Source organism: Anthonomus grandis, chromosome 5 (genome assembly GCF_022605725.1).
Source record: "Anthonomus grandis grandis chromosome 5, icAntGran1.3, whole genome shotgun sequence".
Lineage (NCBI taxonomy): Eukaryota > Metazoa > Arthropoda > Insecta > Coleoptera > Curculionidae > Anthonomus > Anthonomus grandis.
The window spans coordinates 17,161,198-17,184,878 of record NC_065550.1 but is presented as its reverse complement, the minus strand read 5'-3'; the positions used below and the strand labels follow the sequence as shown (position 1 = coordinate 17,184,878).

At 32.1% G+C, this 23,681-nt stretch overlaps 1 protein-coding gene across 2 annotated transcripts in view; it reads right to left on the bottom strand.

Annotated features, from left to right (window-relative positions):
• LOC126736263 (PHD finger protein 14) overlaps window positions 1-23,681 on the bottom strand; it is a 46,235-nt gene that overhangs the window by 2,003 nt on the left and 20,551 nt on the right. For both annotated transcript variants that reach the window (XM_050440532.1, XM_050440533.1), the window contains exons 6-14: window positions 21,941-22,112; window positions 21,609-21,883; window positions 21,234-21,538; window positions 20,797-21,067; window positions 12,211-12,636; window positions 11,965-12,151; window positions 2,084-2,198; window positions 1,845-2,029; window positions 1,587-1,784 (exon numbers count right to left, since the gene is read on the bottom strand). In XM_050440532.1, coding sequence (XP_050296489.1) covers window positions 1,587-1,784; window positions 1,845-2,029; window positions 2,084-2,198; window positions 11,965-12,151; window positions 12,211-12,636; window positions 20,797-21,067; window positions 21,234-21,538; window positions 21,609-21,883; window positions 21,941-22,112 — 2,134 coding nt within the window. The remainder of the gene's footprint in view (window positions 1-1,586; window positions 1,785-1,844; window positions 2,030-2,083; window positions 2,199-11,964; window positions 12,152-12,210; window positions 12,637-20,796; window positions 21,068-21,233; window positions 21,539-21,608; window positions 21,884-21,940; window positions 22,113-23,681) is intronic.

The following is a 23,681-nucleotide window of genomic DNA, read 5'->3' as shown; positions in this document are numbered from 1 at the left end:
AACAGTAAGAAAAGCACTAAAATTACATCAATTTCACCCGTATAAAATGCAAATTCTTCTACAGCTTTTTGATGACGATTTTGATAAAAGAATTTTGTGAAATAACGACTAATTTTATAAACGAAAACCAAAATATTTTACAGAATATTTGCTTTACTAATGAATGTTTATTTTTTTTACATGGAAATGTCAATAAACAAAATTGTCGCTACTGGAATAATGAAAATCCGCGAATTTTTAGAAGTTTTTTAAGGTTACACGCAGTATCCAGAGAAGATGAATGTTTGGGCTAGTATTCTTGGAAATTCTATTTTAGGACCATTATTTATTGAAGAAAATCTAAGCTTAATCTGTTGGAAGACACAATAGACCCCTTAATAACATCTAGCTTAAAAAATCAAACTGATGTAGTGGGTAATATGATTTTGCAAGAAAATTTAATACACTTCCGACAAGATGGAGCTCCACCACACTATTTTCTTCCGGTTAGAGAGTGGTTAAATGATAGATTTCCTGGCAGATGGATTGGTTGACGGGGAGCAATTGAATGGCCACCACAATCTTTTTATCATTTATCACCTTTAGATTTTTTTATTGGGCATTTAAAATAAATTGTTTTTAAGACACAGTCTAGTAATTTGGAAGATTTAAAAAGAAGAATCACAGTTGCGTGTAGAGAATTCCAGGCAGAAGATTTCCAAAATGTTAGAAACAGGTTTGAGAGCAGACTTTATTACTGTTTAGAAAATAATGGACATTTTGAACATTTTATAAATTAAGTTACCTTTTATTACTTTTTTATGTTCTATTTTATTACAATAGTTATTACTTAACAAAATTAATAATCTTTACGGTTTTAATTTGTTTCTTATAAACTATTAAGAAAAAGATAAAGTATGTGGTATATTTGAAAAGGTAATTAAAAGACCTTTAAAATCACTCGACACATTTAAGATTTTAGAGGTTATGTCCGCCCCTGCAGAAGGCTGCTGTAATCTGATTGTAAACTAACCTAAACAATGTCCCCCTCAAAAACAAATTTGACGTGTTTTTGGAAATTTTGAAATTTTATACATGGGCAGAAATATAAGAGTGGCACCTTTTCAAATTGACACCCTGTATACATGTATAATCGAATAAATTGTTCAGGCATGTTATTATAGTATTTCGGTACAGATAAATCTTTAAAACTAGCGCATGCTCATAGAAAGAAAACGAAGATAGAAGTTCACATATATAAGGCATAAAATGGATATCAGATTGCCTCTTTCTCTAAAATTACTTTTTAGAGAAAGAGGCATTTCAGTCAATAGTTGTTGAAAAGACCGTTTCTTTTTATTAATCACTCGACTCTGAAGTTTTCTAGTAAATCAAACTGAAAAAGTGCTCAACGCAGGTCGTAATAAAGAATGTCATAGAACGGAGAAAGACCCAAATCAATATCAGTATTAATTAAAATATTATTTTAAACTGGAACCGGCAGGTACTTAGTCATAGATCTGAAAGTGGTATTCCTAAAACCGTAACATACAATATGGCATCTATTAGATTCAGTAATCAGAGTCATAAGAGAAAGTAATCCTTACCTAACAGCTGTAGTATTGCTGCCCTCTTGCTGACAAACGTCACAATACAAACTTTCCACAGGTACAGCACTAGGCTTTGGTGCTGAAGACCTAGTGAAGGCGCTACCCCTGCCCGACCTAGATGGCATTACTGGGATCTCAAGGGGATCATCTAAGGCCAAGGGATCTTTAGGAGCACTAGTCTCGGACACAGAAGTCCTAAAATAATAAATACATATGTTAACAACAAATTAAGATTAAATATTCTTGCACACTTACCTAACAACACGATTTTTCTTTGAAATGGTCCCATCAGATGAAACTCTTCGACTTTCTAGCTGTTTATCGGACTTTAAAACTACCGACAGAGCCGGGGCATTATCGTCTGCTTCGTTGGGCACATAAAAACACTGCGGATTAGATTCAGAGGCTACTTCTCCAGCTGGTAGAGGAATGGATTTTATCTACAAGAAACCGCATTACAACAAGATGCTAAAAACAACTGGCAGTTAAAATACCTTTATGGTTATTCTGGGATGAGGAATGTTTGATGAGTTTTCTTCGATCTCTACGCTCTTCTTCTTACGTTTGCGTTTGTGCTCTTTGCTCGACATTCCAAGTTCTGGACTATATCTATAATTTTTTTACTAGATTACAGTTTCCCTTTTAACAATAAGCTTAAAGAAAAAAAAGTGAGTCAAACTGTTGGGATTGAAATTGGATGTAATATTTTATGCCAGAGCCAATGATGACTGTTGAATAGGAGGCCGGTCAACATGTTTTTGCAACAGACAGGCTGAACAGATTGACTACTGATGACTTTTTATTTTAAGACAAGTAAAAGAGAAGGCTCTTGAATTTCTACCTATTCTTTCAGCTAATATATGAGTATGCATGTTTTATTGATATAACAAAGGCTTTTGATAGAGAGTAGCTATCAGATATTCAGAAAGAAACTAAGAAAGGACAAAATTATACATATGTATGACCTTCTAGAAGAAAAAACCTATAAGTGCTAATAAACAACTTCATATTCTGGTAATATAAATAAAACCAAATAAAAATAAATAACTTCCTACTGGGTCAGATTCTAATAAGCATAAAGTATATCTTCAATTATTTTGTAAAATTATTTAAACTGTTTAAATCACAAGTATAAATGCTGCATTTGCATTAAAACTTTGCAAAGCGGGTAAATTGTTATATACAGGTATATTTATTTTTCTTCCATGTATTTCCATTATTTATAAAGAAAGGAATCATTGAAAAATATTCTGAATTTATTGCTTCTAATTTAAACTTTTTAAACATACATATACAAGTTATAATACGCCGGTTTCCAAAACTATAATCATATATGATCATGCCCTTGCTGTGAATAATACCTAAACTCTATGGTTTTAACACATACTTAATATTGTGGATATCATATTACGCTCCCATACTTTAATCTTGGCAATACCAAACTATCAGAAAGTTATCAGTTTTCATTGTCATTCCATGTTGTGTGCAAAAAAGACTAAGTTACAGTTCACTATCACTCTTCTTCTAAAGCTTTCTAAGCTTAATGCTAATTAAGTCCATTGTATTATTCTGTTCAAGACAAGAGTAATCTTGTATGTATTTTCCATATCAGTATCTATTACAAAATTGGTTTTTCTTGATAAATCCCTTGTGATTAAATTGGATAGAAATTTGTGTTCGCATTCAGATAAGTCAAACTTCTTCGTACGTCCTATCAAACGCAAATTAAGGTAGTAAGATCTATAATTAATTACAAAATTTTTCCATTTTAAACAATGGGACAACCTGCTTCTAGTACGGTATAGGTTGAAGCTCTTAGGCTAATTTTAAATTAATATTAATTTTAATATTAAGATATAAGTTTGTTGTCGGAACGTCACCCAATTAAATAAATGTTTGGATGCAAATTTATAAGATTATTGTATTGGTGTAGGTTGTAGGTATTGTACGCTAAATTTATCTAGTTGAAAATATATAAGCATATCTTAAATAGAAAACAGCTTAGCTGAGAGATATACTAGAAGAAAAAATTTAAATTATTTTGGTAATACTGGGATTTACTAACACTTTTAAATATCCCTTTGTTCTAAATATACAGCAAAAAATATAGCCAATAAAAATGACCCTATTTCAATACGTAATAAACAACTCTCTTTTTTGGCCCTAACAAGGAAATATTCAGAAAAAAAGGAAATAAATTTAAAAAAATCAAAAAGTTATTACAATAGAATAAAATTAAATAAAAGGTATCATAGCAAAAGACAATTAGTTTATCTATTAATTATTAAATATATGTTATATGTTTAAATATATATATTATTAAATAAAGGTCTAATATATTACTTTAAAAACTGAAAACTTTTAGTGCTTTAAATGATTTTTTTAATGGTTTTAAATCTTTTCAAAATCGAAACCACCTCGGGGGTTCCCTAAGGCTCCAAACTAGGACATCCTACTATTCTTATTATTAATAAATAACATTTATTAATATTATATTTCCCCATTGGACGTATCCAACCTCTAACCAATTGATCGAAACATAAAGCATTGCGAGCGCCTGCAGACTGCATTACTTGGCTTATTTATTATTTTATGAAACTTTTGTAAGTTAGATCCCTAGCTGTGCTAGATTTCGCAATATTTTTGATTTAATTTAGAATTTCCTACTCTTAAAATTGTTTTTTTTTTAAATTTTGTTAAAAAAATAAAGTTAGGAAGGGCATTGAAAAGAAGAAACAGCTGAGAGGTCGATAGATAAAACTTTAGGTTTTAGGTATATTTCCCCAGTATATGCAATCTGATCTATATCCTTAAGGGGATTATTCACGCATAAATTCCTGTTTCCTGGAAAACTTTTTTATTTTACAATATTTTTTAATGCGGTTTTCACTAGTGAAATGTACATATTATTTTTTTCAAGAGTGCTTTTCAAGAGTTGATAGGTGCTAGTTTTTTTAATTTCCAAAATTTTGATTTTTAATTTAAAAACCAAAAAGATAAATAAAAAAATCTTTCCATACGTCACTAGATACATCGATTTTAGAAACATTATGTTAAAAAACCATTTCAAAAAAATTAATAATAAATCTTTGAGAATAGAAATACAAAATTCAGGCATTTTTCTTACAATTTCTTGAACCGCCGATAAATTTAGTATCATTTGGCAACAACACACGGCCGGGCTAGCGGGAATCAAATCAAGAAACGCTCGACGCTTGTTCGGCCCGATCTGTGCAAACGGCCGTATCGGCTACTAGTCAACAGCAATTCTATATTATGTAAAATTGAAATGTTGAAAATGGGAGTTCACTTAGAAGTATTTTATTGCGAAGGTGTTCCAATTTTTTGCACGTTGTTCTTTATACTATTAAGTTTTTTATGTTTATTTAAAAAAAAAATGGGAAAAACAAAAAAAGGCAAATTAAAAGTTTATTATTTTAAACGAAAAAACGGAAGCAAAAAAAGGCTCACTTTAGGCCTAGAATGGCTGCAAATATGTAGTAAGAATGCCACATTGCTTTTACAATTTATATATAAATGAAAATAAATGATTCATTTTAGAAAGAAAAAATTGATGAGAAAAATTAAAGATTTTTTATTTTAAATGTCTACTGACTGAAATCATAGATCCTAGGCATAATAGAGGCATGGAAATTCGAAACCCATCTAGAACTTGAGCTATAAATGGCAATTTTTATATTACATTTGTTTGGTTTTTCTATTTTAATATACTACTTCGTTATATTATAATTTTCATTTTTGTATAATTACTTACATAACTGTTTAATATTGTCTTGTGTCATGTTATTATTGTCTCTGAGACATGTTATTTTGTTTATTATTTTCCTTCTACACATCAATTTTCAAGTTATAGCATGTTGTATTTGCAACTTTGGGGTTCAATTAATTTAAAATAAAAAAAAGTTTATTTTATCCCCCTTTGATGAAGCTCACGCGTGTGTCTACAATTTATTTTTTGTATTCTGATTCCTAAGAACTGTCTAAGGCATATTTAAAGGTGATTAACATTCTACATCTCTTTGACGAGAGCTGTATTTACAGGGTGGCTAAACGAAAACGAGACGGCGACCATGTCGGGCTCGTAGATTTTAAAAAGAAAACGCTCGGACACGTCAATTTAAATTACCAGGTGGAAACATTTTCAGAGTATAATACTACCCCCATCCATCCCTTAGCCAGAGTGGAACTAACCTCAGAAATTTTAAATGGAATAGTGGGTTGAGTTATACCTTGTTTGAAAGGTCTTTCGATTTTCTTTACGGCTACACCTAATTTAAAGGATTTTACTTCAGCGGTTCTTAAACTATTGATTATTTTAACATTTATTATAGTTTTTTGGAAAATCTGTATTAAATGTTGGGTGTTTGGAAAAACTGTATTAAATCGCAATTTATCAAACTATGAACTTATAACAATTATACATAAGCGTTAGTCCAACAAATACTGAAAATGGTCATCGTTATATACATATTACATTAACGTTTCGGAGGGAAAAAAAATAAGAATGTCAAAATATAAATAAACAATAAATAATATTACTTAAGGTCAATTCGACTTAATCAGAGTGAAATCGGATCATTAATTTTTAGTTTATCGTGTTAAAACAAGTAATAGTTAAAATGGTTTATACCCTAAAAAAAAAAATAGAAATAGTGAAGCTATTTTTTGCTCGAGGAAAATCGGGGAATCCCTTGTAGGATTCTAAAAACTCATGATTTACACCCCTATAAAATAAATCTGGTACATAAAATAAATGAAGACGATGAGAATCGGCGCTTGGAGTTCTGTGAGATAATTAGTGAAAGAGAATTAAATAATCCCAATTATGTGTTTACTTTTGTTTCTCAGATGAATTTTGGTTTTTTTTAACAATTAACATCCCCAAAAATTAAACTTTTGGTGTGGTTAAAAATTAAACCTTAGGTTATTACAAGAAGCTATCGACCTAGCAATCACGAACATGATTGAAAATGACAATAACAATCAATAAATTGAAGACGAGTTGATGTTTCAGCAGGATGGTGCGTCCCCTCAATCAACAGCCACTCAAAGACAGGGCCTTAGTGCTTGGCGCGTGACGTCATCGATGTGGGCCACCGATTTTTAAAAACCAAGGGATTTCATATGCTAATATCTCAATATTTGGCTTATTTTAAAAAATGCTAGGAATAGAATAGAGTTCAGGAAACATTCAAAGGTATGTTTTAGTTCTGGTTGAATGTCAGGTTAAATATTATGGTGTAATATTAAATGCAGACTCCCAACTCCCCTACATCTGCGCCAAAATTGAACATATGTATTTAGCTATTTTTTTATACCATCAAGTAGTAAAAAATGTTATTATATACACATAAATTGACTTTAAAAGCTTAAAAAGCTTAGGTATACTATGTATATATATACATGTAATTTTTTAAAAAGAAAATGAAGGAAATTTTTACTTCGAGGTGTCAAAATCAGAAAAATAAAATTTTTATGGGATGAGGATAAACAATGCTAAGTTGGTCTGCAGTTGAAAAATGACTAATGGCTTTCCCGTTAATGGCATTATTATAACACTATTAAAAAACTATGTACCCAATCTCCTCTAAATTTTCAATAATTGTCTTAATAAAATTATAAAGTATGTCTGATGTAATTTTGGAAATGGGAGCTATGTGAACTACTTCCTTAAAGCTGGAACACACACTTGTAATCATAAAAGTAAATGCCGAGGAAGCTAGAGACTTATTATTGACTGATGTTCCAGTGATATTACCGCCTTTATAGTCCATGTAAGGGTCAATATGAATTTCATCAAAAGTAGTGTCACAAATCTCTCATGATCCTTTAGTAAACTAAACACATTTCGGGCATAAGTTAAAAACATTTTTTTTTCATCTATGTGGGGATCGGTCATGTGTTTGTTACAAATACCCATTATAGTTTGAGGATGTGGTAAAATTAGGGATCCGTAATCTCTTAAATACTTGTAAGCATGAGGACTAATAGTATAGATTATAGAAGTCAAAATTATTGTACTACTTAAATATCTGTACCTTTCCTTTGCAGTTGTAAGCAAAGCTAATTGTTCACAAATAAAATCTAAAGAATGCACTATTTTGTTGTCTTCAATGTTTTTAAAACTTTTTAGTATGTTTGACACAAAATCGAACACACCTTTCATTTTATTTATGTCATTTAATGGTTTGGCATGATCGAGAATAGTATTGCCAAGGGTATTGGTAGCAGTCTCGGTATAGCAGTATTTGGATTTAAGTCACAATCGGGGTTGCCATTATTGGTAACATTTTCCTCCAAAGGCATTTATTTTAAAAGTATTGCATATAAATCATCTAAACTATATGAAGAGAAGTATATGGGGTTTTAAATTTTGATGTTAAAACACAAACTGGCTCGCTATATAAAAAAGTTTCAAAAGTTTCAGCCGTGGTTTTAGTAATTCTATTGTAAAAATTTTACCTGTGTTGGAATCTTGAACTTAATATGTATAATAAAGTACTCTTATTATACTACCTTCAGGAAAATGAGCTTCACATACTTTGGTGTTGTTTGTGGGCTCAAAGTAATCTCTGTGTATGGCTTTTACCCATTTTCCCCTTAGATTTAGGTACCTTAGGAAAACCGAAGACATGTACTTTAGGTCCGTTTTTATAGTTTCCGTTACAACCCGGAACATAACACTTTTGAGGCATATTTACACTCTGGTATTAACTACAAGCCGAACTAGGAGAAAAACATTAAATTAAACACGAACTAAAGTATTAAAGTCTGATATAAACAAATAAAACCGCCACCCAGAACCGGTTTTTCCGAGGATTTTTCTAGTCCGAAATTACGATTTTGCGATTTAAAAGTACGCGAAGAGTTTACATAAATATAACATACACGTTTCGCGGAAATAAACAAATCTGATTTTAGAAAAAAACACAAAAATGAGCTGTGAAAAAATGAAAAAAACACAAAATTGTTTACTGCGGATCTCGTCAGAAATACCGGCAACCACAGAACAAAAATATAAACAACTTAACCTCTCGTTTCATCAGGTGGCACAACTAGTAGATGTGCCGTTGTCAGATTTATATAGAAAGAACTCCTATTGACAAGTAGCTATTTACATCTGTGGTATTAGATAAATGATAAAATTTGAAAAAATGGAAGTTTAAATTATAAAAAGAGAAATAAGGATGCACTATTTTTTTAACTAAATTGTAAAGTAAGAGCAGTTAAAGATATAGATTTAATTATTTTAAGATAGTAATAGATCATCCTAACGTTCACGGCAATCTGCAAAGTCTGGCAGCGTTGCAGGCAGCCTTCTGTGGACGAACAACGGCAGCGTCAACAGCTGAATTCACGCGAAAATCAACCCGAAGTGCATGGCCCAAACGTGTGACGTCACGAGCAAAATTTTTTGGAGCGCTTTGTCCTTTTATAGAGGTGTTATTGCCTCAATACGTAATAGCTGTCCGCAATTATTTAAATTAGAACTATCCTGATCGCTAGATTGGACGGAGAGGCTCTGTTGAATGGTCCGCGCAGTCGCCTGATCTAAAGAGTAAAATCTGTGCTACCCAACCAGATTCAATAAAAGAATTGCGCAAAAGGATTACATTTGAAAGCCAACAGATAACACCTGATATGCTACAAAATATGCGACGTCGATTTGTACAAAATCTGTATTATTGTTAAAAATATTGGATTAAATGTTAAAATAGTCAATAGTTTGAGAACCGCTAAAGTAAAGTTTTTTAAACTAGGTATAGCCGTAGAGAGAATCGAAAGACCTTTCAAACAAAATATGACTCGACTCTCCACTATTCCATTTAAATGTGTGTTGTGTTGTGTCTGTTTTTTCTCATATAGTTATTTTTTGTTATGATTAATTTATTTTGTGTTTTATTATCTTTATTTTGTAATTTTTATTTAGATTTTTTTTGAGGCTGTACATTATAAATTAATTTGTAATGTTGTTGGTAATTAAAGTACATTACTATTATAATTTATTTTTTATATTTTGATTGCTAACTAATTGTGTTAGGCATACCTGGAAGTAAGACAAATTTTTTTTCAATCTATAGGGTTGATTCTACCCTTTAGCGCGTTAAATCCATATCGAGCAAAGTCACGTGCTGATGATTGCTCTTAAATGGTGACCATGCACCTGATAGACGCAATCGTTTACGCGTGCTCCCTCCCCACCACAAGGAACCACTGTTCCGTGTACCTTCCTAGTCCTTAGTATGCTTTCTAGCGCCGAAGATATTACTATTTTCAAAATATTTACGTCCGGGAGTCTAGTAGATGCAAGGTCATTAGTGTTATAATATAATGGATCGGTTCCATAAGACTGCCATGACATTCGATGAAAATTTTTATGAAAGATGCCAAAAGTGGTATGATGAGGCAAATAGTGACAAAGAAGTGGATGTGGAATATTACAGAGAAAGTGACTCTTTGACGGACTGTGAACAACAAATGAACAAAAATGAAGTAGAAGTAATATCTAGTTAAGAGGCAGATAAGTTTATCGCTTCTGATAACTATTATTAAGGCAATAGGTTTTTAAATGGAGTAAGAAACCTACAAAAAACGTACGATCGCCCGCGTACAACATAATTCTCGGTCACATTTGGCAAAATCAAATAGCCCTGTGTACTATTTTAATAAAATGTTTACGCCAGACATCTACTAGTTTGGTTGTAAAAAGAACACATGAAAAACTGGCTGCCATGCGACCCGAGTATAAAAAATTTGCTAAAAAAAAACTGATTATCTGACCTTGATGCCTCAAATAGAGCGCTAAGAGCAAAAGATAATTCAGCTGCTGCCATTCAAGAGTTTTTCGATAAATTTACCCGCAATGCAAAAGAATCTTATAAAGTTGGAAGTAAACAAACCTGCTAAATACGGGATAAAGATTCTTTGCATGACTGATGCAAGGAATGCTGGAAAAGGTTCAGATGGAGTTGGTCTTTCAAATGAAGGAAAGAAAATGAGTGTACCTTCCCAAGCAGTTATAAAACTAGTAAAACATATTTATGATTCCAATAGAAATGTGACTGAGGACAAATGGTTTAGTTCGGTTCAGATAACAGAATAATTGCAAAAAAATAAACTAGCTTACGTTGGTATAATAAGGAAAAATAACATGGAAACATCTCCTTAGCTCCTCCCTCGAGTAAATAGTAATGAAGGTGACACCTTTGACATGGGTTTACAAAATATTAACCCTTTTATCCCGTGCCACTAAAAAAAAAACAGAGCTCTAATAATCATGTCCTCAATGCATCACTCCATAGAAGTAGATCAAGAGAATTTACTAATTTACCAGAAATAAATTCTTTCTTTAACTTAACAAAAGGAGGTGTGGACTCGAAAAATATTGTGTAAAATATTCATGCAGCCACAGAACACGTAGATAGCCCATGGCAGTATTTTATGCATTAGTAAATATTTGTGGAGTTAAACTAGTTCATTATGTTTACTTCTCTACCGGAAAATAGGTGAACTGGTTTCTTTACATTTCCATTGAAGATTTCAAATGCCAACGCTACAAAAGCAAACTAAAGAATTAATAAGGAAACATTCTTTACCTACACGCAAAAACAGTTGTTGAACATGAAGAAAAACTCGAAATACGAAAATATTGCTTCATATGTCCATCAGAATTAAGGAGAAAGACTTCATATTTATGTACTTGTATTATGAGAAATCAATTTGCTTGCAATGTTCCCGAAAGTTGTGTATACATTGCACTAAGAAAGAACGAGAATAAACTATTTTGAACATTATTTTGTTTATTTGCAGATTTCCTGTAGAACTTTTGTTTTGGTGTTTTTTTATACATTTTATATAAAATATATCCAGTTTACACAAAGTTTACATTATTTTGTTATAAAATTCATATTAAAATTTAAAAAAATTATAATTTTTGGTAATGGTAATGTATACATTTATTTCAACACTTATAACTTAGTTTTTTCTTTTTGAATAGATAATATATGCAAATTAGTGGTGCTTTGTTATTAAAATATATCATTATATTACGATTTTTTTAAATCTAGCTTTTTTGAGCTGGAGTTAAGGGTTAAGAAGTTTTCAAACCAAACTGATTTAAGTTTGCCTTATTCTAGATTCATTCGAATTGGTATAGATATATGATAATGATATTTGTAATATAATATCAGCTGTGTTGTTTTCTTATTATTTTGTTACACTTTTTGCATAAGCTCTATTGATATTTTTATTTGTTGGGCTATAAAATAAATAAATATGACTATGAATTTAGATTGAAGCATTTGCATATTGTGTTTTTGGTTAAACAAAAGTATGTCAATAATTTTTAACTCACCTATTTCTATGTTTATCCCTACGCCTTTTTTTAGATTTGTGTCCCTCATGTCCATCTACAGGCACGTTGTTTTCCATTATAACTTCGATATCTTCATTGCTGCCGAGATCTGCTAAAAGATCTGCCGTACTTTGGTCTGCATGCTCATTTACCATATTTGTGTCACTAGCAGAAGAATGTTTTCGCGCTATTATCAAAGAATCAAGATGTTATTATTTTGTCGCAAACCAAGTTTTTTAACCAAACCTTTCTTCGCTTGATGACCATTTCCCGTTTTGGATTTGTCATTGTGTGAATGTCGTCTTTCCTTTTTGCCCTCCTTCTGACTTGTCTCCGCTGCCTTACATATGGTTGCCACTTCAGGATCATCCACTGGTTTAATTATTAGCTTTGGGGTGATAGCGGGAACATTTCCGATTTCGTTTTCCGAACGATCTCTGCTGTATATGCTACGACTTCTACGAGGTGCCTTAACATGTTCTACTTCTGAATCAGAGCTTTTGTCACATTCAGAGCACTGCCATCCGTAAAGTTTCGATTTTTTAGGCAAACGAGCTAACGGAGGATTTAGGCAATCAGTGTGATAATATAGGTGGCAGGTGTCACATTTAGCTAATAGATGCTGGTCTCTTCTTTGACGACAGATACCACATTCATTCAGCTGTAAAGGTTCTGGAAAAGAGTAATTTATGTATAAAATTCGGAAAAAAATACTTTAATGAATGAATGTGATTTTTTGCATGCCATAGAAAAAACTAATATAACCTGAAAAACGTTACTAATATGATATGAATTACCAATTTAACGTAGACTAAATTTGTCTTGCTTTTGTGAAAAGCAAAATAATTGTTTGGAAGATACACTTAATTTATAAGTAAATCGTATTCTCATTTAAAAAGAGTCTTCTAATTTAAATGGGGGCAAGACATATTTAGGGTAGATATTTCGTTTTATTCTGCTTTCTTTTAAATTTATGTTAAATTATTATTTCTTTTTATAATACTGTATACATACCTAGTCTATTAGGTAGCATTTTTATTTGCTGTAATAATTAGAAATTATAAAATACAAAAAACTATACGTTTTGGCAGAAAAAAATTCCATTCTATTAGTTATGTAAGAAAATGATGATAACGTCGATATTTTTCAAAATAGTTTAGCGTTTATTTCCATATGAGCCGTAGGTGAACGCGACTATCGTCAAGAATAAAAAAGGAAAAATTTTTTTATACACATATAACTAAATTTTTCTACTACCGAAGAGAATAAATAGACACAAAACATGTCTAAACATTTTGAACACCAAAATACGGCTGTCTCTATACCATTTAAGAGTGGGGTATGTGGCAATTCAGGCCAACGGGAATCGCGGTCATTCCAATTTTGGAAAATGTAGTCTTTTGATTAAAATTAGTAAACATTTATTATTTGTGATGCTAGCTGCTGATTGATTTTTGAAGAAAATAGTTTTGCAGTTATAAATACTAAGAGAAAAAAACTGTCAATATATTTTTGATATTACCTCATGCTGGCCTATATTAACTTATAGTTGTACCTTTAACTTTTAAGGAGTTTTTTCACTACAGATGACGTGAAATTTAGAGAGAATTCGAAAAAGCTAATGTATCATATTAATTTTTTTATAAACTAACAGCAAAATAATTTAAAATATTAGCATTTGGGTCTGCTGATAAAAAATAAAACATGACTCAAGATTGATGCAATTTGAGTATAGTAGATATTATATACAGTAGTGGAAAAATTTATTAAAACTCTTAATAATACTTGTATTATTTCATACTAAATTTTTGCTTTTTAAATTTTGGTAAATTATAGAAACGCCACTGATATACAAATTATTGGGCTTAATAATTCAACAAGATATTTGGATTATATTTTCTCGGCAAAAAGGAATTTCCGGATAAAACAAAATTTAAATCTATTTTTATTCTGTGTTTAAAATATTCAGTCTTAAGCTCTTCAGCGCAAATATTTTTAGTTTTTCAGTGCAATATGTGTAAAATATTAATTTATCACGCCAAAAGGCCATTATTTTTCATGTGATCTTAGACAAAAACTTGTGTATTCATTTATAATGGCTAGAAAAAAGTCGTTTATTGCTATATTTTTGAATATTTCTAAAACTGCTGTAAGAAACATAATACAAAAGTTCGATAGCCGTGGTGATGTAAGAAATGCGCCAAGTCAGAAAGACGTCGTAAAACTACTCCTCGATTGGATAAAACTATTTTAAGGATCTCAAAACTTAATCCTAGAAAAACCTCCACACAAATTAGAAATGAAATCTCGGAGCAATTTGGTGTTAACGTGACAAGTAGAACTGTAAGAAACCGTCTACTTGATAGAGGTCTTTTTGAGAGAGTTGTTGTTAAAAAGCCACTTTTATCAAAGAAAAATAGAAAGCCTCGGAACAAGTTTCCCAAAGCTTATCTCTCTTGGTCTTATTTATTCCGTTCATGGATGTTTGGCTTATTTTTTCTAAATTTAAACGTCTTAGGGCCGTAGTGGCGTAGTGACACATTTCCGGACATGGGTTCCTATACTCAAATGGATTCTACTGTTGCACTGAACAACCCCTAAAGTTTGATCCCATAGTTCTGAAACACCCTGTATAGGTAAAATGAATAAAGTCAAACTTATTGTTGTTAAGAAATGAGAATAATTAATTTTATCATAGTATGTAAAGGAAATATGAATCAAGAAAAATATAGAAAAATTTTATATCTTTCAAAGCAATATTGTTGGTTTAACACTAATGGAAGATCGTGGAAAAATGGAATACCGTTCTATTTAGTGATGAAAGCAAATTTTCTCTATTTGGATCTGATGGCAGGAAATCTGTAAGGAGACTAGTGCGTGCAAGATTCAAAGCAAAGTACCAAATTCCAACTGTGAAGCATGGAGGCAAGAACATAATTGTCTGGGGATGTTAGGTATGCCATTGCGTTGGATATTTTAACAAGACAATGATCCGAAACATTCGTCAAATTAGCAAAATATTGGTTTCGTGAGAAAAAATAACTGTTCTTCAATGGCCGTCTCAATCCCCAGACTTGAACCCCATTGAACATCTTTGAGACATCTTGGATCGTCGTATTCGAGTGCATTCGAAACTTTTCAAAAATTGGTCAATTATATCTCTAGACGATGTCAGGCAGCTTAGATGCTGACGGGTATTCTACAAAGTATAATACCGTTTTTTTATAAAATAGTAGAAATTTTCATACTTATTTCCAACTGTTACACGAAAATTAGCTATAATTTAAAATAATTAATATGAATAATCGTTATTTTATATGAAAACATAAATAAATATAGTTAGAAATCGTATTCTAGAAAGAAATATACTTGTCAAAATAAAAAGGTGCCATACATTTTTCCACCACTGTATATGATATCAGAGATTTTTATATTGAAGATTTAAAAAAAAATATTCTGTGTTTGTTTCTGCATATTCCATCCCAAGGCACATTTGCTGTCCTTTTTTTTTTCAATAAAAAATATTGACAAAAATGACAAAAATTAATTGACTGCCATTGCCAAATATCCATGATATATCATTATGTATACATCCATGATATATATATATAATGATAATACCGGTTAAATCCCAATTTTCTTTGTAATTGTCGCGAAAAGGTGGTTCCTATTAAAAGACAATTTTTTTGTTGAGATTTGACGTGAAAAGGGTATACTTTGGCAATAAAAATGATGAATGGCACCTTACCTTTGGAATTTCTGGATGTGAGTGTCGCAGGGATCCCTGATTTCCTCTGGAGAACTTGACTGGATTCTGCTTGTTTCAAAGCATTCACAGATTAGATTTTCTTAAAAACAATGTAGACTTTTGCGAAAAAGAACTTGCGAAGAACTACCTTTTTAAAATTACTTTTTTAATATACTTGGAGAGAGAGACGACTGGTGGCGCTTCAATCGCAAGAGTGCTAAGTCGTCTGCGCATCCAGGTGCCATCCAAGTATTGCCAATGTATAAATATAGAAATTTAACTTTAGACGCGGGAAATAATTGTTGCAGCGACATTTTCCGCCCACCAAAACGGACGTTTTTCTTTATATTACAAAAAATTTTAAATAGAAAATAAAAATTGCGAAAATTAATCATTTATTTACCACTTTAACATTTCACCATTTTCTATCCAAGTAGTACAAAAAAAAAATAAATAAAGAGAGAGAAAAAAAAATCCCAAATTAACAATTTTAATACTAATTTCTAAACCTAAAACTATAAACTAAAAGTGGTATTTAAATGTATGAATGTATGAAGCTAATCTATCGGCAAGGGACACAATTTTACGATGGGCCGTTTGAACAATCCGTTCTGTGTTCGCACCGTAACTACTCGTATATGGCCATCATTACCGGGATGTACTTCTACCATTCTACCAAGTAACCAATTCATTGGATTCTTGGTTTCATTTTTTATGAGAACCAAAGCATTTATTTTAATTTCACTTGGTTTTTGGACCCACTTAGAACGCTGTTGTAATGTATGCAAATACTCGTTCTTCCACCGAACCCAGAAATCGGTATTCATACGCTGAATTAGCTGCCATCTAGAGAGACGGTTCAATTTAAGAGAAGACATGTCTGGACTGGGACAAGTAGTAAGGGGTTCTAAGGTCAGAAAATGACCGGGGGTCAATGAAACCAGATCGTTGGGGTCCGAACTTTGAGGACAAAGCGGACGAGAATTTAAGAGCGATTCGATTTGTATAAGAAAAGTATTTAACTCCTCATAGGTTTAGATTTGATCTCCAATAACACGGAACAAATGATACTTTACAGATTTTACTGCAGCTTCACTCAGTCCATTAAAATGAGGTGCAGCGGGGGGATTGAAATGCCAAGTGATTTTTAATTGCTCAGATGCTTGTTTGGACAAGTCATGCAATTGGGTATTAGCACCAATAAAATTGGTACCGCAATCGCTGTAGATATCGGAGCAACGACCACGCCTGGCGACAAAACGCCGAAAAGCCGCTATAAAAGCCTCAGAAGACATGTCGGATACTAACTCAATGTGTACTGCTTTTACAGCACAGGCAGACAAAAAGGCAAATATAGGCCTTAGACAACTTGGAACCAAGATATCTTCCTAAAGATATGTTAATGCGACCTGCATAGTCTAAGGTGACATGTGAAAAACACTTCAATTGTGAAATACGAAAAAGGATAGATCTCCCATATAGGGGGTATACGATTTTGGTTTAAGTCGGCAATAGCAGCGAATCCATTTGGTAAAACAGACTGGATGGCCCTGCGAGCTGAAAGTATCCAATACTGTTGACGAAGTAAATACAAAATAGTATTAAATCCAGGGTGAAAATGTTCTTTATGAATATTTACAATTAAAAGGTCAGTAAGTCGATGAGTACGGGGAAGTAGAAGAGGATACTTTTAAATTTGAAATATCGTTCCAATGTGGAGACATAATCTTAAAAGAGGGTATATCTGAGCAAATCTTTGGTAAAACAAAAACCTCAATAGTAAACAATGGTGATGACGCATCAACAGGTTTAATTGTACAACTGGAAATTCCACTAGTAGTACTCGCTGATTGACTAATTCCCACAAGAGGGATAACGTAGTTCTTTTTTGGAAGGCCCAATCGATTTAGGCAAGACTCTGTTATGAAATTAGCTTGACTAGCAGAATCTAGGAGTACGCGAACCTTTTGAATGTTTCTTCGTACGTCGATAACGTCCACATAAGTGGTAGATAGAAGTACTGTGCTTTTAGGTATAACAGATTTTAGACAGGCACATGCGCAGTTAACCTGTGTCACTTCTTCAGATTGATTTGACAATTGTTGGTTCGAGTGTGATTGCGAAATATTATCGAGATGAGATGAAATCGGGAGCTCATGAATTATTAAAGTAGAAGGTCTGGAAACGTTGGATTGCACTGAATTATTATGTCTGGAATTTGGCGAAAAATGAACCAAGGTATGATGGCGAGATCGGCAGTTGCGACAGTTAAATGTCCAAGGGCAGTTCTTTAACATATGCGTAAACCTTAAGCAGTTTATACAGGCATTATTCTGTTTAATATAAGCAAAACGATCATGCGGGGATTTAGCAAGAAATAAAGAACGTTGCGACAAATTATGTGTAGATTGATTGCAAAGGCGACACTTTTGCAATTTTTCAGCGAATGAAGAAACTGTTGAACCTATATTATTTGAAGAACTAGCTAATGCTGAAGGGTTAAGATTGTTACTAGGAATATTAACGACAAAAGTTTGAGAATAATTTTTGGGACTATGAAATGAACTATTTTGACTTTTGAAATTATTCGAGGATGACGCGGGTATTTTTTGGTGTCGAGGGGAAGGCATAATCTGAACAGATTCTAAGGCTTTACAATGATTATGCAGAAATTCAACTAAATTTTTGTAAGTGGGTAATTCTACCTTACTATACTCCATTTCAAAAGTAGTTCTGGTTTGATTATCGAGCCTTTGAAGCAACATATTGAATAAAACAAAACACCACTGATCAGTTGGAAAGCCTAAAATATGCAGAGCTGCAGTATTTTCATTAAAACAGTCTAACAAATTGCGTAGGTCCTTCAAGAAAATTTGATTTTAAAAACGGAGCAGTATTTAAAGCGTTCCAATATGTGGTTGCTAAAATTCTTTTATTTTGGTAGTGATCTAACAATGTTTGAAACGCAATTTCATAGTTTGCTTCAATAGTGGGTATGGACTTAATCAGATTTAATGGTTCACCTTTTAGAAGAGAAATCAAATATTGAAATTTTTGTATGTTGGTCAGAGTTATATTTTCGTGAACTATTGACTTAAACATATAAAAAAAAACAGGCCATGACTTCAAATTACCATCAAAACTAGGTACGGTTAATTTTGGTAACTTAGCATTTAGATCAGTGTGATTTGCTACTATGGGAGCTACATTAGTGCTTAGCGAAAAACTATTTTCTTCAGGTGGACACACTTGTGAATAAATTGTTTTGCCTTTAAAATAATTTAAATCCACTTGCTGTCTAATAACATCCTCGACAACGAATTCTTCATCATTCTCTAAGAAATCAACCACATCATTATGAAATTTTTTAAACACGGTATAAACGTCATCTAAACTTTCATACATAGATTTAAATAATGGAATATCGTGACGATTATTTACAGTTTTTTCGGCAAAAATATAAATGTCGGTTATACGCTTAACAGAAACATTTCGTTTTTGAGCAACTTTATGTTTTGAAGACATTTTTCTTTTTAAATAATTAGCTACAATCTGATCAGCCCAAAAAATGAATTACTTTTAGGTTTAAATTTAGGTTTAAATGTTTATGCATCCTAATATTACGCGAACCACAACCGAACGATATACTTTTAGGTTCAAAAAATATAAACAAACCCGTCGCGCCGTCAACGTCTCAGCCGTATTAGGCTTTATTCTTTATTATTTATAAAAATTTCAAATTACCAAAAATAGATTTTCAAGGTGATGGGTCAAATACTGTTCACCTGTGTAAAGACGGTCAGATGGTCGATTTTTTAATATATATAGCGAAAATTGAACGGCTTACACGTTTTTAAATACGATGAGAGCCGACGGACACGAATGATTTAAAAAATGGCTGTTATGGTGGAATATGAAAAGTCAAATGGATTAATCAGGAATTATTACATGAATATTTTAATTTTTATGCAAATGAAAATTTGGCTCGAAGGACCAGAAAATGTCGCGAAAAGGTGGTTCCTATTAAAAGACAAATTTTTTATTGAGATTCGACGTGAAAAGGGTATACTTTGGCAATAAAAATGATGAATGGCACCTTACCTTTGGAATTTCTGGATGTGAGTGTCGCAGGGATCCCTGATTTCCTCTGGAGAACTTGACTGGATTCTGCTTGTTTCATTTACATTTACATTAGCATTTACTTAGATTAGATTTTCTTAAAAACAATGTAGACCTTTGCGAAAAAGAACTTGCGAAGAACTAACTTTTGAGAATTACTTTTTTAATATACTTGGAGAGAGAGAGACGACTGGTGGCGCTTCAATCGCAAGACTGCTAAGTCGTCTGCGCATCCAGGTGCCAACCAAGTATTGCAATGTATAAATATAAAAATTTAACTTTAGACGCGGGAAATAATTGTTGCAGCGACAGTAATAATCGAGTTTTATTTTTGGTGCTTTACTTGTTTTTAAATAAGTTTTCTTCTTAGATGAAAGTCATTTGCGCATTTTACTTGACGATCTTTGGAAAAATATTACTTCCTTATGCAATTGCTCATATCTGAGATCTGAGTCTCAAATAAGACATTTAAAATAAATTAATTCAATATATAATATAGTAAAAAATATATAATGTTGATATTATAAAACCAAATTCTGGTCAGAATTCAGTCAATTCTGGTAGAAATATTGCAAAAAAATAATAAAAAAGTTTAAATAACATTAAGCCGATTGAACTCATGCAAATAGGATAGCATAATAACTACCCCAAGGAAACTGAAAAGTAATTTTTAGAGCACAGCGAATGGTATATAGTTTTTATTTCTTGTTTTTTTAATTTATATTTTGATTTATTTAAAGCGTCGATTCTAAGTACCTCCGCTACCGCAAATCGCAGTCCACAATAAAATTAAAGGTAATTTTATGCTTCTGCTATTTTTAACAAATTATTCAGATTGACTTTTTAAGCACTAGTGCCTAAAAAGAACTACTTTATTAACTGCATTAAAAAGATAAGCTAGAGAATGTGTAGTACCTTACGCAGGAATTTTTTAAAAATATGACCACTATTGGCTCATTACTTACCTGTCGGTTTCGCTTGACTACTAAGAACTCGATCCTCTCTCTCCCTTAAAGGTATATTTTTTAGTGGAAACCCAACACCCATTTTCAGTGCTGCTGCCGTAGGTACTGCCATGGTTTGCTGGATCGGCTTGGGGGCAGGAGGCTTGCCAATATCATCGATATTCGGCAGATTTTTCGTTGGACACGCGCTTAATATTGCTGAATGATATTTTTGTATACTGGCTTTCAAATCTGCATTTTTTGATGTCACTTCATTGCTCCTTTTAAGAACCTAGAAGATCCATGTTAATGGTTACCTTCATTGTAATAAATTGGTTTCATATGATTGTGAACTTATATTTTTTTTCATTTTCAAAATAATTACACATTGATGGATACAGGACAGTACATTTACTTGCGTTACTTTGATTAGTAGGTAAGTTCGCGGCACTACTTACTTCATCATATTGTGTTCTTAGTTTTTGCTGCTCATCTAAAAGCACCTTGTTTTCTTCCATAAACTGTTCAAGAGTAGCTTTCATGCCCCTGAGTCTTTCATTTCGATCTAGATAATAGGCAATAAATTCTACAGTAAAAGCTGGAGGAATGTGCCATTTTTTCCTTATATCAGCCAATGTTGCTATCTGGGCATCATGCATCTCCAACTCTGAGGTATCAATCCCCATTTGTTCTGCTTTACGTAATAATTTCCGACAAGCTGAAGCACTGGTTGTTATTAGCCTTGGCATTTTCTGAGTTGGGACTGATAAAATATTGGTTAAATTATTTAAATTTAAATTAAAATTAAATTCACATTTAACTCTTAAACTTACCCCAGGGTGCATTTTTCTTCTTTTTATACTCCAAATAATGTACTCTTTGCTTTGCGAGCTTCCTCTGTATTCTGACTTGTTCAGGGGTCTCCATATGGCCCTCTTTTTGAAATTTTATCCTACGATATTCATTTCTTAGCTGCAGTGCTAAATAATTTCTTTTTCTTCTTTTTACTAAAGTTTTATCAGAATGTAACTTGCAATGCGCATAGAAAGGATCTGCTTGGTCTGCCTCTTCACAGTGAGCTTCTGACAAAAAGCCCTCTCTTTGAGCACTTAAATAAAGTTAAAATTAAGATAACATCTAGGAATACGTTATGCAAATTACCTACCAAGTAACGTGGAAATAAGTTCTACACATTCCAGCATCACATCCAATACAGACTCCAGTTCTAGCAAATCGGCCGTCTGGACAAAGACTGCAAGTCTTGGCACCCCATTTGCTATATTGCATTTCAAACAGGGTTACACTTGTTAGCTTGTCTACTTCCCCAAACGCCACACCTAAAACAAAATTATAAAAGAAAATATTTAAAATAATATATGTTGCGTTAATATTCACAAGTACACGACAAAATAGAACAGAGCACATTAAAATACTAAATATATCATTAAAATATATTGTTACAAATAAAAATACAAGCAATAAATCGAGTTTGATACAACTGTATATCTATGTATCTAAAACACTACATGGCGATATAGTCCTTACATTCAAACAATGGCTTCGAAATACGAAAGAACTTGGGTATGGGAATAAATACTTAATTTATTAGTATCTGTTCTTTAGTTATTGGTTACTTTTGACATAACACTGGTTAAAATGATGCTTTACCTTTTCTGTTAATACGGTTACAATTATATTGATGCTGACATATATTGACCTTTACATGGGATACTTGCAGTTCGCATCAACATTTTACTTTAATAATTTTGATTGAACGATTTTTGACCCTATTTATGCCAAATAAAACATATTTGGCGTTTAGAAATGTTTAATTTCAACAACTGGATGGATTGACCATTTGCAATCCAGAAAGCCCGGTTCTCGTAACATATTAACAATTTAACATTAATAACAGAATTGCATGTTTAAGACACATTGCTGATTACAAAAATAATTTAGCCAGTTCAAAACATAACATAGACCAACTAGTGCACTATTATAATATCTCAAAACTATATATATACTACTACTTAATAATTCGATCATGACTACGTGTAATATTTAGCTTTCTACTTTGTTTTTTCGACTCATAAAATATTTGCCATTTAATATCATGTTAGCGGTCCAACTTTTATTATTACGGATTACAACTTAGTTATGTCAAAAAAATAACTAACCACAGATGTCTAGTTAATGGGATTATTACTCAAATTATTCAGATAAACTATGCAGGGTCTTTCAGATATATTAAGGGTAACTATAATGAAAGTTAACCGTTCAATCAAATAGACATTCTATAATTCAAAGATAAGAAGTTCCCTTTCATAAGTAACCTTAATTAAAAACCACCAGGGCAGGCATGGCAATATTTAAAATAAATAATATATAAGTTTCAGTATGATTGTCCCATTTACGTAATAAAACGGATAATACGGCAGTTGTCGACCATCATTTTAACCAGCCTCATTATAATGATTTTTCTGAGTTTTAGATTTTTCTAAAGTTTTAGATATAACTTAACTCTTATGTCAAGATGTTAATTTCAAAAAGTTACATATACAAATACATTTTTCCAAGAACAGTATACAATAGAGCACATGGCTCTGTATGTGTACATGTGTGCTTCGAATAATATTAACTAAGTAATATTCTACAATGTTTTACAACTAACTATTTAAGTTATAATGAGTTGCCTAATAGATGGATAGGGCGCATTTGACTTATTTCTTGGCCTCCTCGCTCCCCAGATTTAAAGCCTTGCGATTTTTTTCTGTAGGGCTTCTTGAAACAGGATTTTATTTTCGAAACTTGTAGAGTCATGGATTCGCCGATCAAGATTGTGTGTTAATCGAACAAATGGGGACAATTTTGAACAATTTTTGTAAAAAACGGCAACTCTTTAATTT